Here is a 19,012-nt window from a genome sequence, read left to right on the forward strand (position 1 = left end):
GAAATGAAACGAAGCAAGGAATGCATGCAAAGCTTTAGTGGGGCTCCAGCTTACAAGTAGAATGGAGCCAGCACTGGTTGCTCTCTGAACAAAGGGAGGAGCAGGCCTTTACTGGCTGGCCTGAAGGTAGAGTGGAGGCTGTTCTATACACTAGAGCTGCTGGAAATCTTCGGAGGCTGAAGACCAGCTCCATGGAACATCAGCAGGTCTGCATGAGGACTGAACAGAACCTGACCTGAGGGCAATGGCAGCACAGAAAGGAAGATAGAAATGCCAGGTCTTTTGTCCTGTTACTTAAGTTTTCCATTGATAACAGTGGGGCCTATGAGGGCTTCAACTAGAAAGAAGTCTACTTCCTGTGCCGTACAAGCCAATCCCAAGCTTCCCTCTATGACCTGACTACACTGGAACTTGAAAGCTGCAGCCTCATTTGCAGGTGAAATTAAGATGGGAAAAAAGAAAAAAAAAAATCAACCAGGCAGGGGTGGCTCACACTTTTAATCCCAGCACTCAGGAGTCAGAGACAGGTGATCTCTGTGAGTTTGAGGCCAGCCTGGTCTACAAAAGTGAGTTCTAGGACAGCTAGGACTGTAACACAGAGAAACCTTGTTTTGAAAGACAAAAATAAACAAACAAAAAACCTGAAAAGAGAAAAAAATTAAAGGGATAAGAGCAGGAAGAAGAGCCTCTCGCTGACACCCAGTTTGACTGTGGCTGATGGGGGCACTGAAGTCAAAATTCAACATAACTGATGGGGCCAAAACTGCCCACAGAGATAGAGATAGGTGTCTTCCTGGACCTCCAGATGCCATCTCAGGCAGGATGTTAAAAACAGCAAGCGAACTGTGCTTACACAGGACCCCATCGTCACTAAATCTAAACAACGCACATCAGAAAGCCATTTACAATTTTACTCACAAAGGTAAATTCTTTAAGAAAAAGTAAAAAGGCATATATAGTTTCACTTAGGCCTTTTTTTTTTTTTTGCATTTGAGCTTTGCTTAGTCTTTGAACCTTGTTTTAAGTTACATCCTTTGAAGAATGGAACCTAGAAAGTCACAGGATTATACGCAGCCATTGTAAAAACACTTAAGTATGCCTCTTTCTTAAAAAAAAAAATTACTGTTGTATATGTATGCATATGTGTGTGAATGCGGGCATTTGTGTATGTCCCATGGAATGCATGTGGAGGTCAGGACAACTCATTCTACTGTGGGTCCTGGGGACTAAACTCAGGTCCTCAGGCTTGTGCACTTTTCCCTGCTGAGCCACCTTGCTGACCTTAGCATGACTCTCCTGAGAAGCCTAGGCCCATGTCTTGGGATTATGCATTATTCTTTTTCCTACATGTCTGTGGTGATTTGAATGACAAATGTCCACTGTAAGTTCAGCTATTTGAAGACTTGGTCCCCAGTTGGTGGCGCTGTTGGGATGGGGTGTGTGGGAGGGATAAATTAGATCACTGGAGGTGTGGTTTGAGAGTTCATAGCCTCAGCACACTTCCGGTTCTCTCTTAGCTTCCTGCTGCTTGCTGCTAGGTATCCTCATTGTGACGGACTCTTACCCCTCTGGAACCATAAGCTAAAATAAACTTTCTTCCATAAGTGGCTTCTGGTCAGTGTTTTATCGTAGTAACAGAAAAGGTACTAATTCAGTGATTTTCCATCTAAACACTGAGATAACTCATATACTTTGCTTCGCTCTGGCTCATGCTGAAATTCTTTTCTGCAGCATAGTAAAGATCCAAATCAGATGCCCACTGGTAACCTGAGACTCACAAGTCAATCCTGCTTATTTATCTGACTGCAAATTTAAGAGAAATCTGCTATACACTCATGACTATATCAACCATGCTGTGAGCCCTAGAGATTGTCAGGATGGAGAGCAACAAGTCCTGACTCCCTCCCATCTGGAAGAGACAAGAACTTCTACATGCATAGGTAAAACTCCAGCCTCAAAGCCTCTAATGCTTCAGCCGAAAGGGGAGACAGGCACAGCAACTAAAGTTGTCCACACTATAACTAGAAAACCAGCAAGCCCTGAGCCATTTGCCCTTTCCTCCCAGGAGAGCAGGCCTCACAGTGAAAGCATGGCAAAGAGGGCCAGGCCAGCACTGCTGTGGAAAAGGCTGTGGTGATGGCTAACCACTGGCCTAAAATGACATCCATCAGTGCCAAATTCTTGAGTAATTTAAAAAATTATTATTTATTCTTTGTAGTGGGTGGTATATGTGTGTGCTCGGGCACAGGCATGAAGGTCAGAGGATAACTTTGTAGAGTTAGGCCGCTCCTCCTTCCACCTTTATGTGAGTTCCAGGCTGGCAGACAGCAAAGCTTTACCTGATGAGCCTTTCTCTGGCCCTTGAGTAACTCAAAAAGTCTTTTATATTATTTTTTGGGGGTGTGTGTGTGTATGGAGGTGGGGGACTATGCTTGCTCAAGCAGAAGCTGGAGGTTAATGTCAGGATATCTTTCTTAATCATTTTTCTATTTTTTTTTTTGAGAGTGTCTCACTATCTGGCTGGCCTGGAACTCATTATATAGACCAAACTAGCTTTGAAATGATAGAGATCCATCTGGCTCTGCCTTCCACGTGCTGGGGTAAAAGGCATGCACCACCATGCCTAACCTTTGCATTAGTTGTTTAAACAGACTCTCACTACACCTGGAACTCACCCATTTCTGCTAGGCTGGTTAGTCAGTAAGGCCCAGGATCAGCCTGTCTCCACCACCCAGCACCAGGGCTACAGACATGTGTCATCATATTCAGTTTTTATGTGGGTGCTGGGGATCCAAATTCAGATCCTTATTCTTAAGCACCAAGCTCTTTATCCACTGGCCCACCTTCCCAGCCCCTTGAGTAACTTAAAAAGCAAAGCAAAACAAACAAAACCCAGCAACCCAGAGATAGATTTTTATACTATTATCCCTTTAGCATCACTGCCCAAGGAAGGATTCACTGGTATAGTGCATGTGAGGCCCTGGGTTTTTTTTTTTTAAACTTTTTTTTTCCAAATATTTTATTATTTATTACGTATACAATATTCTCTTTGTGTGTATGTCTGCAAGCCAGAAGACTCCTTACAGATGGTTGTGGGCCACCATGTGGTTGCTGGGAATTGAACTCAGGACCTTTGGAAGAGCAGGCAACGCTCTTAACCTCTGAGCCATCTCTCCAGCCCGAGGCCCTGGGTTTAAGGTTTAAATCCCACTGCTCCAAAATCAGCACAATACCAAACCAAACCTGCCCCAGGCCCTTTGCCCCCAAGCGGTGAGCAGTGGAAGAAAAACTTTAGTGGGGAGCATCAGCCTGGGCAGCAGTCATTACACAACCTCCTCTCTTGACACATGGTCAGACTAAGAACCCAAAGTTCTGAGCCTGTGGCAACGGTTTGTCTCTTCAGAAAGCCAGCACTGCAAAACCGTGGGCTATGCCTAAAGCAGACTGCAGAAAAAGTCCAATCCAGGTCTTTGCTGGCACCGGACTGTGTGCCAAACAGCAGAGAACACAGAGCCCCAGGCTGTATGGGTCAGTTCTAATGGTTACACCAATAAATTTACAGCTCTTGCGTCTTTGTGTCTGCAAACACACCATCTTTTCTGTGCCTTCTTTAAGGGACACTAACTCAGAAAAACAACACTACCTCGCTTTTCCTAATAATTTTGTTTCTTCTTAAGTTTATTACTTACAAGTTACCTAACTTAGAGATCATGAATCCCTAGAAGATTGAGGACCTTCCACTTGAAAAACTAAAATATCTCTTAATAAACAGCACACATATTTCTGTTTCTCTTACTGATTAAAAAATATAAATTCTTTGTTAGTATCTTTCTACAGTTACGTCTATTATAGAGTGAACATTCAAAATCTGTAAAACCAGACCTTACAGAGCCTGGAATTCTATGACTACTGGGGGTTTGAAGCCTGAGACATGCCTTCCAATCTGCCCTGCATCCTTGGCTCTATCATGTCCTGGGCTACAGTCTCACACAGACTGGACCCTCACAGTCTCTCTACCTGCCCAAAGCTTACCTGCTGTCGCACAGCATCAAGCCAGTTTCTGAGTCTCAAGCTCCCAAACACACAAGGGCCCAGAGCTCATTCTGTAAACCAGCATTGCCAAAGATCTGGTGAGGAGTCCACCTCATCCCGTTCTAACATTGACCATAGCCATTTTCACAGCCAGAGTTAATGCCTCGTACCCTCCTTTGCCTCATTTTGGGTACAAAATGTTATTCTGAAAGGACTGTTTCTAGAGAACATACCTGGAGCCCTCTGCTTCCCGTCTTCCCGTCTTATAGCACAATACTTCCTCCTCACTTTCCCTTCCTCTTCCACCCCAAACAGCTTTAGAACCACACAGGGTCCATGTTAACTCAAGGTCCCAAAACGTTTTGTAAACAGCAAACAATTCCACAAAAATCAAACTGTGTCAGTTTCTTTTTCTTTTTATGAAAAAAACAGATTTATTTCTTCATTTATCCATTTATTTAATAAACGGTTACCATATACATCCTACATTCCAGACACCCCTCTAATAGCTATGGGAACAGATAGTCAATATATGTGTTTTCTGCTATTGCAAAGCTTACAACAGCTGAGCGGAGCCGATTATGCAATTACATATTTATAACAAACAATGCCTTGTCTCAGGTCTGGTATGGTTAAAAGCAACTACAGTGCTCAAGATGGAGGATTAATAGTGGCATGATAAGAAATTAATGAAAAAAAAGTCCATTGGTCAGTATTACGAGCCTATTTACTAGGAAAGTGCTAAAAACAGATTTTTTTGTTTGTTTATTTGTTTGTTTTTGGAGAAAAGGGCCAGTTAGGTAGTGATGGCACACACTTTTAATCCCAGCTTCAGGAGGCAGAGACGAACGGATCTCTGTGAGTTTGAGGCCAGCCTGGTCTACAAAGCAAGTTCCAGGACAGGCTCCAATGCTGCACAGAAACCCTGTCTTGGAAAACAAAAACAAAGACAAAGAAAAGAAAGAAAAAAAAAAGAAAGAAAGAAGGATCAATAATAAAAATTAAAAGAAAACCCATAGGGTTTCATCATTATTATTTTTAAAGGTACTGTTCATTTCTATGGTTTCAATTAACCTGCACTATACAAGTGACAACATGTCTCTAACACGCCAGATTCAGACAACTGTTCATGCTGTCAACACTTTTATCTACTTTGGCTCAAGGGAGATAATCACCTCCAATGCAGTACTGTCACCTAGAGACCCAAATGCAGCACTGGATGGTAAGCCATCGTCGCCATGTCTCTCAACTGAACAAAAAGTGCAGGGAACTCCCAGGTCACAGACCCATACAATCCTAAGTCTGGGTGGTGGCTCTACTTCCCACCACACTGTACACTTAAAATCTATATATCATACTACATGTAAATTCAATCTCAATTAAAATAAAAAGACATCTCTTAAAGTCAGCCACCACAGTGAAAATAAACTCTAAGTAAAAGCAAAGAAGAATTGATACAAAGGACTTACCAAAATTCAAGAAAATCAGTTTGGCCTGTATCCCAGGACACAGTTTGACAAGAAACGGAATGGCAATGTAGAACCCCAGAACACAGAGAATTATCTTCCTCAGTCGGAACCACAGGCTCTTTCGTCTATGAGACAGAAGCAATATGGGTCAAAAGGCAGTAGGTACGATTCTGCTGGCTTAGTAATTGCATCTCAGATCTCTAAACAAGTGCCATAGGCATCTTTCCACACAGAGGACACTGATAAAAAGTGACCTGCCATCTGCTTTTGTTAATTAACTGACACAGTCTTTGAGTTTTCAACTGTTCTAGAGGGAACATTTTATTTCTTAAGAGTCAAAGGCAGTCCTGTTGATTTGTTGTACTGGCCCTGGGGTAAGAACTGAGCAGAGACAAAAGGCCCTCAGAAAGCATCCCACCTGATATCAGAGCCCCGCTTCCATCTCATCCTGGCAGTGTCTGGCTTCTTTGGGCCTTGAAGCCTCACTGCACTAACCTGCTCTGAGCCAGCTCAGTGCTGAGTTACTCATTAGCCGCTCGTGGGAAGCAGGAAGTCCCTCCACCCAGGACATCAGCAGAACCTGCCCAACCAGGTCCTGGAGACTGCAGAGGCTGAAAATGAGACCAGCCCTTGCAACCATCCCACAGAATCCCACATCTGTTCTCAACACTTCTAAATAAATTTATTTACTTTATTTAACTTTATTTTATGTACATTGGTGTGAAGGTGTCAGATCCCCTGGAACTGGAGTTACAGACAGCTGTTACGTCTAGGTGCTGGGAATTGAACCTGGGTCCTCTGGAAGAGCAGTTAGTGCTCTTAACCACTGAGCCATCTCTCTAGCCTACAACACTTCTGATTCTTGAGTAGTACTGAGAGGCCCTCAGTCTCTTCTCAATCCCCTTTAAAAGGTGTCACTAAACTTTTCAAACTTGTAGTCTTAAACTATCTCTACTTACCAAAAAAAAAAAAAAATGAGGACCCTAAGGCACATTTATTTATATTTATTGCTGTCATCCAAGGAGTTAAAACCAAGGAGTTAACCCAGGGCTGTCCTAGAGGACCTGACTAGCTCATATAGATCCTGAGTTCCAGCACCACTCACACCAGAAAGGACTGCTGAGTTCAGTCTATGCAGCACAGTGAGACTTTGTTTCCCACCCTCATCACATCTTTTGTTTGGTTTTAGCTTCTTACTGGTTAGTTCTCCTAACATTATAAAGAGTAGACAATTCTATCTCATGTAAGCTGTTTCAAAGCATAAAGAAAAAAGGGCCCAGTAATAGAGCATGCATGAAGCCCTGGGTCTAATCCCAACACCAGAAAGGAAAAATGTGTTTTAAAACAAAGATAGGGGGCTGGAGAGATGGCTCAGTGGTTAAGAGCATTGCATGCTCTTCCAAAGGACCCGAGTTCGGTTCCCAGCAACCACATGGAGGCTCACAACCATCTGTAATGAGGTCTGGTGTCCTCTTCTATCCTGCAGGCATATATGCAAAACAGAATATTGTATCCATAATAAATAAATAAATATTTTAAAAAAAAAACAAAGATAGAGTTATTGGTTTTACTATGTGGAGAAAGCATCGCTCCAAAATAGCACATGAGGATGAGTAACTTCTAGATGTTTGCATGCAGCAGTGATTTTCTCCATGGTTTAATTCATTATGTTTTAGTCTGAGGATACCACGGGTTTGTCTGTCCATTTACCAGCTGGTGAGCATTGATATAGTTTCAGTTTGGAAACACTATGGAAGAGTCTTTGTGTGGATATGCTTTCTGTCTCCTTGGGTGTAAGATCCCAAACCACTAAATACTTTCCAGTAGAATAAAAGATGAGTGAGAGGCTGTGGGAAGGACAAAGTGAAGAGTATTTCCATTGCTCCAAAGTCCCTTGTACCACTCAGTCAGTCTCTCTCTGACCTAAGCCCCCAGCATCACTATTCTACTTTTCTGTCCTCCAGTTTTGTCTTTTCTAGGCATTCAGTAAGTGGCTGTCTTACTAACTTGGCACAGTGCTTCGAGGTTCATCTCTGCTGTTACATGTGCCAGCAGTCCAATGAAGGTTTCAAAAATCATCTTAGGTGTTATTTAGAAATAGCCCAGAATTAAGCAATTGGCTCCAGCAAAGCTTATACTGACATACTGTGAGAGATACCAAATGAGACGCCAAGCGACACAGCAGTTCCCCAGGTGCACTGCAGGCTCCTGCAGAGGCCCAGTGAGATCACTGATTTTCATAACACTGACCTGAAATTTGGCCCTTTCCTGTCTAAGTAAAATAAATATAATGGAAGTTTTTAGATGCTGTACCTCATGTGGTATTGGTAGCCTTGAAAGCAACAGATAGGAGGAACCACCTTGCTCAGAAGTCTAGCTTTAAGAAAGTTTTGAAAGCATGGAGCCAATGAAATGGTCTAATGGGTGAAGGTGGCTGCTGCCATGCTTAAAGACCTGGGCCCCGTAGAAGGAAGGAGAAAACTAACTCCTTCAAGTTCCCACCAATGTCCAACCTGAGTTTATAAATATTGATGTGTAAACTAATGTACTTTTGGCAAGGCAGTGATGAAGCATGCCTTTAATCCCAGCATTCAGGAGGCAGAGGCAGGCGGATCTCTGTGAGTTTGAGGCCAGTCTGGTCTACAGAGTGAGTTTCATACACAGAGAAATCCTGTCTCAGGAAAAAAACAGTAGTTTCTTCAACATCCTGGGTGTGAGGATTAGAGGATTACAGCCATAAGCCGTAACTGAGAATTCCTTTAGCTGTAATTTAAATCAGTGTCCTTGCTGCTGTTTACAGTTCCTGCAGTGAGCAGCCTGTCCTTGATGGCTGGCTGGTTGAAAGGAAGGCTGCCCTCAGGGCTTGGGACAGCATTAAAGGAACACATCCCTTCCTTCAGGACCCTGAATGGGACCTTGTGTCCACTCAGAGGCTCATGTTTCTCCAAACTTCATAGACCCAAGTCCATGGTCACATCCACCCCCCCTAAACTGCATTATCATTCTATGTGTTTTCATTAAAAGTTACTTAGTGCACAGAGAAGACTCACTGGCCATGAAACAAAAGGGAACTGTGAAAATAAGTGCAACTAGATTTCCCACAGGGCCCAGAGCCACACTCTAAGGCACTCCACTTCTACGTGCATAGCAGTATTTGGGTAACTGTGGTGGTGAGAAGACAGGGATGGTAGAACTGCATAGTCTGTCTCTCATGTACATACACTCTCGCCCTCTCATACACACAAGCAATGTACTTGAGTTGGTACATCTAAAACGCTCTAGGGATTGCATAGATAACTCTGCCCTGGGCTTGATTTTTGCAACACGATTATATAAGATGCTACTTAGTGGGGAGGGTGAGAGAAAGGAACACTGAACTGCTTGTAAATTTTCTTGTAATGCCTGCTTGGTAAGGGTATGAGATGGTAGTTGGAAGACCTGTGTCCTGCATTATTTGAGGAAGAGAGAATAGGTAGGATGGCTCAGTGGGCAAAGGTGTTGCCAAGCCTGTTGATCTTAGTTCACTCCCAGATGGTAGAAGGAGAGAACCAATTTCTACATGCTGTTTTCTGACCATATAAGTATAATGGTAAATGTGCGCACGCGCACACACACACATAAATAAATAACGAAATCCAGGAAATAGAGTGGAAAAATATATATAACACAAGCAAGGTCTTGGGGTGGGGATACTTCAACACGTAGTCGCAATAATAAAAACTTAGTGAACAAGGAATATAGGAAGAAGGCACTCCCCCTTGACAGAGAGAAGTTCATATCCACCTCATACCAGTAATCCAAACAAAGCAGAGCATCAGAGTAAAACACCAGTTACAGGGGTATATTCATTGCCATTATCATAACTGAACACTATCATGCACATGTATGTTAAAACAGCTAAGCAAAGGGAAACACAAATTATAACCCTTGAAACTAAAAGAATAATAGCCGGTGGTGCATGCCTTTAATACCAGTACTCACTCCAAAGCTATAGGAAACCATGTCTCATAGAACCAAAAAAAAAAAATAATAATAATAATGGTGGCAGATAGTTTCTAAACAAACTATTCAAGCTATAGATGAATCAATGGTAGAGTATTTGCCCATCATGTGTGTATACATGTTTGTGTGTGTGCATAAAGAGGCCAGAAGAAAACTTCAGCCATGCTCGTCAGGTGCCATCTCTCATTTTTTGAAACAGTCTCTCATTCACCTGGAGTTTTGTAAGCAGGTGGAGCTGTGATCTTTAGCAAGCCCTATAGATCTTCCTATCTTTGCTTCCCTAGTATGAAGATTAGAAGCTCACACTATCATCCATCTATCTATCTATCTATCTATCTATCTATCTATCTATCTATCTATCTATCTATCTATCTATCCATCCACTCACAGAGATCCTGACTCCCTGAGTGCTGGGATTAAATGCATGTGCCACCACCACCTGGCATCTGCTATTTTTTTAAGATTTATTTATTGGTTCATTTATGTCTATATGAGTTTGTGTATATCACTTGCATGAAGTTGCCATGGAGGCTAGCAGAGGGTGCAGGATCCCTGGGGCTGGAGTTATAAGCAGGTGTGAGTTGCCTGGTGTGAGTACTGGGACCTGAACCTGGGTCCTCACCAAGAGCGGTAAGTGTCTTTAACCACTGAGACATCATCCAGCCCAAGCCTGCTATTTTTTACTATGGGTTCTGACCATCAGGCTCAGGTCCTCACACTTACAGAGCATACACTTTATGGACTGAGCTATCTTCCCAGCCCTACATGCGTCTTAAAGGATAGATTTCTATTTTGAGTTGGTTTGGATGTTCTTATCATGAGGAATGTTGGAATTTTTCAAATGCCTTTCTTTAGATGATTGTATGATTTCTGTCTTTTATTCTATTAATATGGTAGGTTCCATTAGTTGATTTTTAGATGTCAAACTCACTTATCTTCAGGATAAAATCTTACTTGTTTACAATGTAGATACATTATATGCTGTTGGATTTGATTTGCTAGCATTTTGTTAAGGATTCTATTATCTGCAATCATGAAAGGCATTACCTGCAGTTGTATAGTTGTATTGTGAAATTCTGTCCTTATTGTCAGGATAAAATTTATAAAAGTCCTATAGGTGGTACATGTAAGAGTTTGGGGAGACAAGTTGTTAGTTGGTCTCCAGAGGTTTGGTAGCATTTTCCTGTGAGGCTACCTGTTCCTTCCCCTTTCTCTGTAAATTTTAAATAATTAACCCATCTCCTTGATGACCTAAGGTCTGCTTAGTGTCTCTCATCAGTCAATGACAGAGCCTGGATGATTCCAGGAAGCTGCCATCTCTCCCTCTCCGTTGTCTATTTTAGGCACATAACTGCCCATGATGTTCCTTCATCATCTCCCCTGGCTTTTTTTTTTTAATTTCTGTAAAGTTAGCAGTCATTTCCTTTTCTTCATTTCTGATTTTAGCTATTTACAATTCTCTCTCCCCCCTTCCTATCCTCCCCCCCCCCGTTAAACTAGCTAAAGGTTTCTCAACTTTATCTTTTCAAAGAACCAATTTCTGGCACTATTGTTTTTTCTCTTCTATTCTCTGTTTCATTAATTTCTATACTACCCTTCATTTTGGTTACTTTATCTTTCTTCTTGTCCTAGGGTCTTCATGCTGAAGGTTCCCACTGTGAGATTGCCACCACCACTGCTTTAGCTCTGCCCATCAATTCTGCTTTGTTGTACCCTCACGTTCATTCTCCTAAGTGTTTGGTAATATCCCCTGTGACTTCCTCTTTGAAACACTGCTTTTTACATAATCTGTTCTCATGGGAAAAAATTTTATTTTCTTCAAGACAGGGTTTCACTGCGTAACAGCCCTAGCTGTCCTGGAACTCACAGAGATCTGCCTGCCTCTGCCTTCTGAGTGCTGGGAATAAAGCATGTGCCACCACACCCAGTTCATAAAATTATTAATGATCTTTATTATAAGAAATATCGGGGGCTGGAGAGATGGCTCAGAGGTTAAGAGCATTGCCTGCTCTTCCAAAGGTCCTAAGTTCAATTCCCAGAAACCACATGGTGGCTCACAACCATCTGTAGTGAGGTCTGGTGCCCTCTTCTGGCCTGCAGGCATACACACAGACAGAACATTGTATACATAATAAATAAATAAATAAATAAATATTATATAAAATATGTCATTTGACTATATAAAACGCTGGTTGCTCTCACAGACATTGAGAAAAGTATCAAAAACCCTCATTGATAGAAACTCACTGAGTTGGTTTCAGAGAGATGGCACAGGGCTTCCTAAATGACTAGAATAGGCTTATCCTGTTCATTTGAGCTTCGTCCTCGGGTCATAAAGCTGTTTTGAAATAGCTTCACAGAGACGAGGTAGATGGGTGCTCTAGGTCTCAGGGAACAAAATCTCTGACCCGTAACCCCTTTCACCCCTTTCTTTTTCATCACAAGGAAGTCCACAGTCACCACAATTTCTCTTCCTCAAGGCAGATAATGTAAACTATGGTCTCCCGACCTTTTATAAAAATCTTATTTCGGCCGGGTGGTGGTGGCAAACGCCTTTAATCCCAGCACTCGTGATGCAGAGACAGGCGGATCTCTGTGAGTCGAGGTCTACAAGAGCTCCAGGACAGACGCCAAAGCTACAAAGCTACAGAGAAACCTGTCTCAAAAAAACAACAACAACAACAAAGAAACAACAACAAAAACAAAGAAACCTGACCAAAACAAATCAAAACAAAAACACTTATTTCAGATGGGGTCTGGCCAAATCAACAAGCCAAAAAGCTGACAGATAGGCTTTCTGGTGTTTTCTCCTTTTTGTCCAATCCCGTTTCTATGTGGCTGTCCATGCTTCAGTCATGCCTATAGGAAGAAGAAAACAGGAACCCACTGGAAAGCTGGACAGCTGATCACATGGACTTGTGGGAAAGTGAACGAGAACTTGTCCTCTGCATGGAGAAACCCAGCTCCGTGGAGATGGAAGTTCCTACACTCAGAACCCTTTTAGGTCTTGTCCCATGTGTTTTGTCACTTTGCTCATTATTTATATCCTTAACACATATTTTGTCATAGGGCTGGGGTATAGCTCAATAGTGGAGTGTGAACCAGAGTTCCAACCTCAGTAATGCAAACACACACACACACTCACACACATTTAAAAGCTGAGGATGTTGTTTTTTTTCATTTTGGCACTGACTTCTGTGCCTTCTAAAAAGATACTCAAACTTGCATCTCTGTTCTTTGACGTTTGTAATTAGAACAAAAGACAGGTAAAGTAATGGTAAGCCCCCTCCCGAAGCCCAATCCCCAGGTCAAAATTGGCACAGCCTCTGCCAAGGCTGCTGAAGTCCTGGTACTCCATGAATTTGCTGGCCCTGTGAGGTACACATCTGTCTCCATCTCAGTAACTTGCAGCCTCCCCATCTCTGTTCCTGCACCTGAGGCTACAGATTTACTTCCCATGGTACCCTCAAATGCCCTTTAGGTATTCATACACACCAGTGCTTTCAAATCATCCACAATACGACTAGGGAACTCACTTCCTAATCAACTTTTGATTTCTACTCCTGTACCAGAGACTTCAGATTTCACTCCCTTAGGGCCCTCACATTCCCTTTAAGTGGCTATATATCAATAAACACCAGAGTTTTCAAATCATCCATCAACCGAGCCAGAGAGTGGTCACTCTCTGATCAGCAGCTTCTTCTAGAGGACAGCACATAACTCTCCTAGACCTTCTTTCCTAGATGCATTATCTCAGTCACTGCAACCCCACTGGCTCTGCCTGTCAGCTGCCTGCAATGTGGTAGACCCCCAGAGTCCAAGACCACTAGTGAGCTCCCTGAAGGAGGCAGGGAGTGAAAAGTTTCAGAGCCTAGCCAGAGGCTAGAGAGAGGCAGACACACCCCGACAAGGCCCCTTTGGACAAACCCGTACCCGTGCTGTGCTGAGCTTACATTTCCTGTTCTGGCACACTAGAACTACTGCTCTTCAGCAGCACTAGTGGCCTGAGACTGCAGAGATCTCCAGGCAAGTGTAGGCAGCAGCAACTTCATTCCGAGGACACCTGTGCCTGCCCAGCCATTAAAAACTCTGCTACAGTGCTTTCTATCTACAATTCCCCCAGGGCAGGCCCAGAGCCAAGTGGTTTGGGGTAATTCAAGGCCGTTCCCCACTATACCTAATGGCCAGTGTACCAGTGGGTCTTCAGGAAAACTGCCAGGCAACGGCTAGAGCTGTTTCCTGTTTGAAATTGTGGAAGAGTGGCATGCTGTACTCTTCCACTTTAAGTTCAGAGAGGGCCAACTGTGCTGCTCAGACTAGGGAACGTGAGCAGAAGGGTCGGTCTATCTTGGTGGAGGAAGTATGTGTGCAACTGTGGCAGGCACGGCCTGGGCCCTGACCGGCCACAACAGAAAAAGCTGGCACACAGCAGGAATAAGCAGCATGCTTCAGTGGACTTGGTTCCTCAGCGAAATCTATGCCTGCACTATTTGAGTTTCCTTACCTCTCTCTCTCCTTAGGTCTCCATCTGGATCCTTCGTGGCTACTCAAAGCCAACACTCTTGCTTTTTTCTCCTTCCCAACACCTGTTCTATGCCACATTTTCCATCATGCAAACACCACTAGCCCCAGTACCTGGCAGCATCTGCCCCCTTACTCATCTTCTTGCAACCCACACAAAGTCTTCTGGCACCTGCTTCAACCCTTCTCCCTTCAGTCATCTCAATTACTACTCTCAATTCAGACCAGAAACATTTCTTGCCCAGACTAGCCAACTCCCACACAAACAAAATTAATCAACTGATTACATTGCAAGGGAATGTAATGGGGGAAATGTAAGTCAAAAACCCCACTTTCCTCTGCAAGTTGCTTCAGCTCATGATATTTAGCACAGCAATAGACAGCAAACTAATACACAGCCCACTGTGGGTTGCACCATTCCCTAGATGGGAACCTGGGCTGTATGAATGGAGAAAGGGAACTGAGTTGCGCATGCATTCCTTACTCCCTGCTTCCTCTTGACTATGGATACATACAACGTGACTGCTGCTTCTGAAGTCTTCCTGTGACTCCAGTCTAATCTGAGCTTTCCTTCCCCTCCACAGTCTGTAAGGGAATAGTTAAATATATATTTTCAATCTGTTTTTTCCATTATTTATGTTATAGTTGACACTGTCACCAGTACCTAGTACATGGATGCTCATAAAATATTACTTACAGCCGGGCGGTGGTGGCGCACGCCTTTAATCCCAGCACTCGGGAGGCAGAGGCAGGCGGATCTCTGTGAGTTCGAGACCAGCCTGGTCGACAGAGCTAGTTCCAGGACAGGCTCCAAAGCCACAGAGAAACCCTGTCTCAAAAACCAAAAAAAAAAAAAAAAAAAAAAAAAAATATTACTTACAAAGTTCATAAATTAAGGCAGAAGTCTTCAGTTTCTATCAAGAATCTTTTGATTAGACAAAAAAAATGAGTTCAGCAGGACAATAATATTTTGGGGTGGTGCTGGGCATCAAACCCAGGACCTAGAGCTTCTTAGGTCAATGAGCTATATATACATCCATCTCTAAAAGTCAAGTTCTTTTTTGTTGTTGTTGTTGTTGTTATTGTTTTTTCAAAACAGGAGTTTTCTTTTTAACAGTTCTGACTGACCTCAAGCTCACAGAGATCCACCTGCCTCTGCCTCCTGAGTGCTGGGATTAAAAGGGTGTGCTACCACCACCAGCCAGCTAGAAGTCAAGTTCTTATAACAACTTCCACTAACAAAATATTTTCAAGGAAATAATCTATAAAATTTTGCAAGGTTCAAATTAAATAAATATTATGCAGTATATGTATCAAAGGAAAGTGTCACATAAAATTTTATTTTCATCCATAAACAGTCAATTAATCTTAATAATAGCTAATGAAAGTGAGAATGGTCCATCTGAACATTCCAGGCAAAAGGGTAAAACATTATAACCTTGTCATAGGTCACCTTGGCAACAATGTCAAAATTGCAAATATTCATGCTCTGACTCACCACATCTCAAATTACCCAAAGTAACAAGGCACTTTTTGAAAAAGGAACAGATTGAACACTAGAAAACTGCTAATAATAGCAAGAAGCATTGAGAAAAGCCAGATCTGTAGGAAGCTGACTAAATAAATGATGAACTCATGTATTATGAAGATGCTGGGTATGTATCATACCAAGTCTTGACTGAGTAAAGCAGTAACTATTTTTTTAAAACTCCCCTGATGTCATGAGGGGTGGCCACAGGTTCCTCTTGTTCCTTCAATGGTCATTCCATCCTTGGGGCAACAGAGGTTTATGTGAATGCATGCTACCATTCCTGTGTCATCTCCAGACTGCATTTAATTCCCTTCTTTTGTTTCTGCATACGCAATCTGGAGTAGGACCTGTACATCCTTCTTCATATGTGTCAAAACATGGTAAGGGGCAAGACAAGGCCAAACAGGAGAAATCTCACACAGAGCAAGCATTATCAGGAGTAGGCAAGGGTCTTATGTAAAGCACACAGGGTGGTGTTGTGGAATATTACTTTACTATGTAAAAGCGTGCTACATGTTTATGCTATATTTAACTATGTAAGATGTGTTGCATTTCTTTCACCTTGCCTGCCTAAGGCATCTGACTGGTCTAATAAAAAGCTGAACAGTTTGCTGGGCAGTGGTGGTGCACACCTTTAATCCCAGCCCAGGCAGAGGCAAGTGGAGCTTAGTGAATTCAAGGCCAGCCTGGTCTACAAATTGAGTTCTAGGACAGCCAGAACTGTTACATAAAGAAATCCTGTCTTGGTTGGAGAGATGGCTCAGAGGTTAAGAGCATTGCCTGCTCTTCCAAAGGTCCTGAGTTCAATTCCCAGCAACCACATGGTGGCTCACAACCATCTGTAATGGGATCTGGTGCCCTCTTCTGGCCTGCATATACACACAGACGGAATATTGTATACATAATAAATAAATAAATATTTTTAAAAAAAAGAAATCCTGTCTTAAAAAAACAAAAATAGGGCTGGAGAGATGGCTCAGAGGTTAAGAGCATTGCCTGCTCTTCCAAAGGTCCTGAGTTCAATTCCCAGCAACCACATGGTGGCTCACAACCATCTGTAATGGGGTCTGGTGCCCTCTTCTGGCCTTCGGGCATACACACAGAATATTGTATACATAATAAATAAATATTAAAAAAAAGAAAAAAAACAAAAATAATAAATAAGTAAAAAAGGTGAACAGCCAATAGCTAGGGAGTAGAGGGCTAGGTGGGGCTGTCAGGCAGAAAGAATAAGTATATGAGAGGAGGAACCTAGGCTGAGAGAGGAGAGCAATAGAGAAGAGAGAGACCTGGGGCCAGGCAGACATGAAAAAAGCAGGGAAGTAGGACATACAGAATGAAAGAAAGGTAAAAAGCTCCAAAGCAAAACATAGATGAAGAGAAATAGGTTAAAATAAAATTTAAGAGCTAGTGAGACATGTATAAGGATGGGCATTCATAATCAATAAGTCTCCACATCATGATTTAGGGGTTAGCAGTCCAAGAAAGCTTGCTACATTTGGTGCCCAATGTGGGTCTCAAACCCACAACCCTGAGATTAAGAGTCTCATGCTTGCTGGGCAGTGGCACACCTTTAATCCCATTATTCAGGGGGCAGAGGCAGGTGGATCTCTGTGAGTCTGAGGCCAGCCTGGTCTACAGAGTGAATTCCAAGACAGGCTCCAAAGCTAGAGCAAACCCTGTCTCTAGAAACCAAAAAAAAAAAAAAAACAAAAAACAACAACAACAAGTCTCATGCTCTATGATGAGCCAGCTGAACCACTGGTAATATAAAGCACAGCCACTGTGACAAAGATAAAAAAGGGTGGCATTCAGGCCACATGTGGTTGCCTTGTACACATCAGATCATTCCTATTCCTTGTATCTTTCAGTCAGACAGCACTATGGCAACTCAGTACACAGGGAGACCCCAGGGTCAAACAAGGAAGGTACTTGATATACAAATGTTAAAAACAATGGCATCTCCATATGAGGACCTGGACCTAAATCTAGCATACAGTAGTTAAGTTACTGTTCATAAAATCATGTGTAGAGCTGGGTACAGTGGTACACACCTATAATCCCAGCACTGGGGAAACTGAGGCAAGAGGTCTTGAGTTCAAGGCCATTCTGGGATATACAGCAAATCCTTTCCCAAAAACAAAACCAAAATCTTAGATAAAAATGAAAATTGTGCTTGTGTGTACAAAGATTAAAGCATGTAAACACAGCTAGAAGGATAACTGATGCCCATGGAAAGTGAACCTGTAGCTATCTGTTGTCTACTTTATGCCTTCCTATATTATCTGAAAACGCACTTTTACAATGAACAGTCATAATCAACACTGACTTCCATGTTATTTTTCTTAATTTTATACAAATAGTTTTTGATGCAAAAGTAAATTCTTGATATACTGCTAAGTGAAAAACACTGTAAGATGATACATCCAAAAGGATATCCCTGGGGTTGAGAGTAAAATGCTTGCTTGCTGTCCAAGAACAGAACTTGAGTTTGATCCTCAGAGCCCACATAAAAAAGTAAGGTATAGTACCATATACTTATACTTGCTGTGGGAATTCCTTCAGCCAATAATAGCCTTTAAGATACTGGTCCACTTTGGGCGTGGTCTCATGTACTATAAATACAGGCACGTGTGTGCTGCTCTTAAGTAATTAAATAAATTTGTTAGTATTTCTAAGTCTCAGATAATTCAGGTACTGATCGACGACCTGACTTAATACCGCAACTGCTACACCTGCTGGCCAATCAAGATTATTACACCTACAACAATTTTCTGAAAATTATAACGGAGGTAAGTTAATTAATAAATAAATTTGAAAATTGTGAACCAACCCCAAGATAATTGAAGACAATATTGCCATCCAGGAAATTAGCAACCTTTTTGTTTCTACTATGGATGGAATTCTGCAAGAGCTATATGATATATGTGATTATGATAGATATTAGCTTTGTTCTTCATATCCTTGGATTTTATTTGGATGATGTGCAGATTGCCTTCCCTGAGAGATGTTTAAGGAAATGATTTGATAGCAGAATCAAGAATGAGAAACTTGGGGGCTGGAGAGATGGCTCAGTGGTTAAGAGCATTGTCTTGACTTCCAAAGGTCCTGAGCTCAATTCCCAGCAACCACATGGTGGCTCACAACCATCTGTAATGAGGTCTGGTGCCCTCTTCAGGCATGCACACAGACAGAATATTGTACGCATAATAAATAAATAAACAAATAAATATTTTAAAAAAAGTTATAAGTTAGCAGATAGAACATCTCTCAGGGAAGGCAATCTGCACATCATCCAAATAAAATCCAAGGATGAGAAGTTAACATTAAGAGAAAAAGATTTTTTTTAAATATTTATTTATTGTGTATACAATATTTGTCTGTGTGTATGCCTGAAAGCCAGAACAGGGCACCAGACCTCATTACAGATGGTGGTGAGCCACCATGTGGTTGCTGG

The 19,012-nt window shown here is 42.2% G+C and overlaps 1 protein-coding gene across 1 annotated transcript in view; it reads right to left on the reverse strand.

The window, feature by feature from the left end:
• The window catches only part of Abhd12 (abhydrolase domain containing 12, lysophospholipase), a 63,395-nt gene that overhangs the window by 19,628 nt on the left and 24,755 nt on the right, over positions 1-19,012 (reverse strand). Inside the window, exon 2 of the mRNA XM_075962442.1 lies at positions 5,502-5,626. Coding sequence (XP_075818557.1) covers positions 5,502-5,626 — 125 coding nt within the window. The remainder of the gene's footprint in view (positions 1-5,501; positions 5,627-19,012) is intronic.

The sequence above is a fragment of the Microtus pennsylvanicus genome, chromosome 2, assembly GCF_037038515.1.
Source record: "Microtus pennsylvanicus isolate mMicPen1 chromosome 2, mMicPen1.hap1, whole genome shotgun sequence".
NCBI lineage: Eukaryota > Metazoa > Chordata > Mammalia > Rodentia > Cricetidae > Microtus > Microtus pennsylvanicus.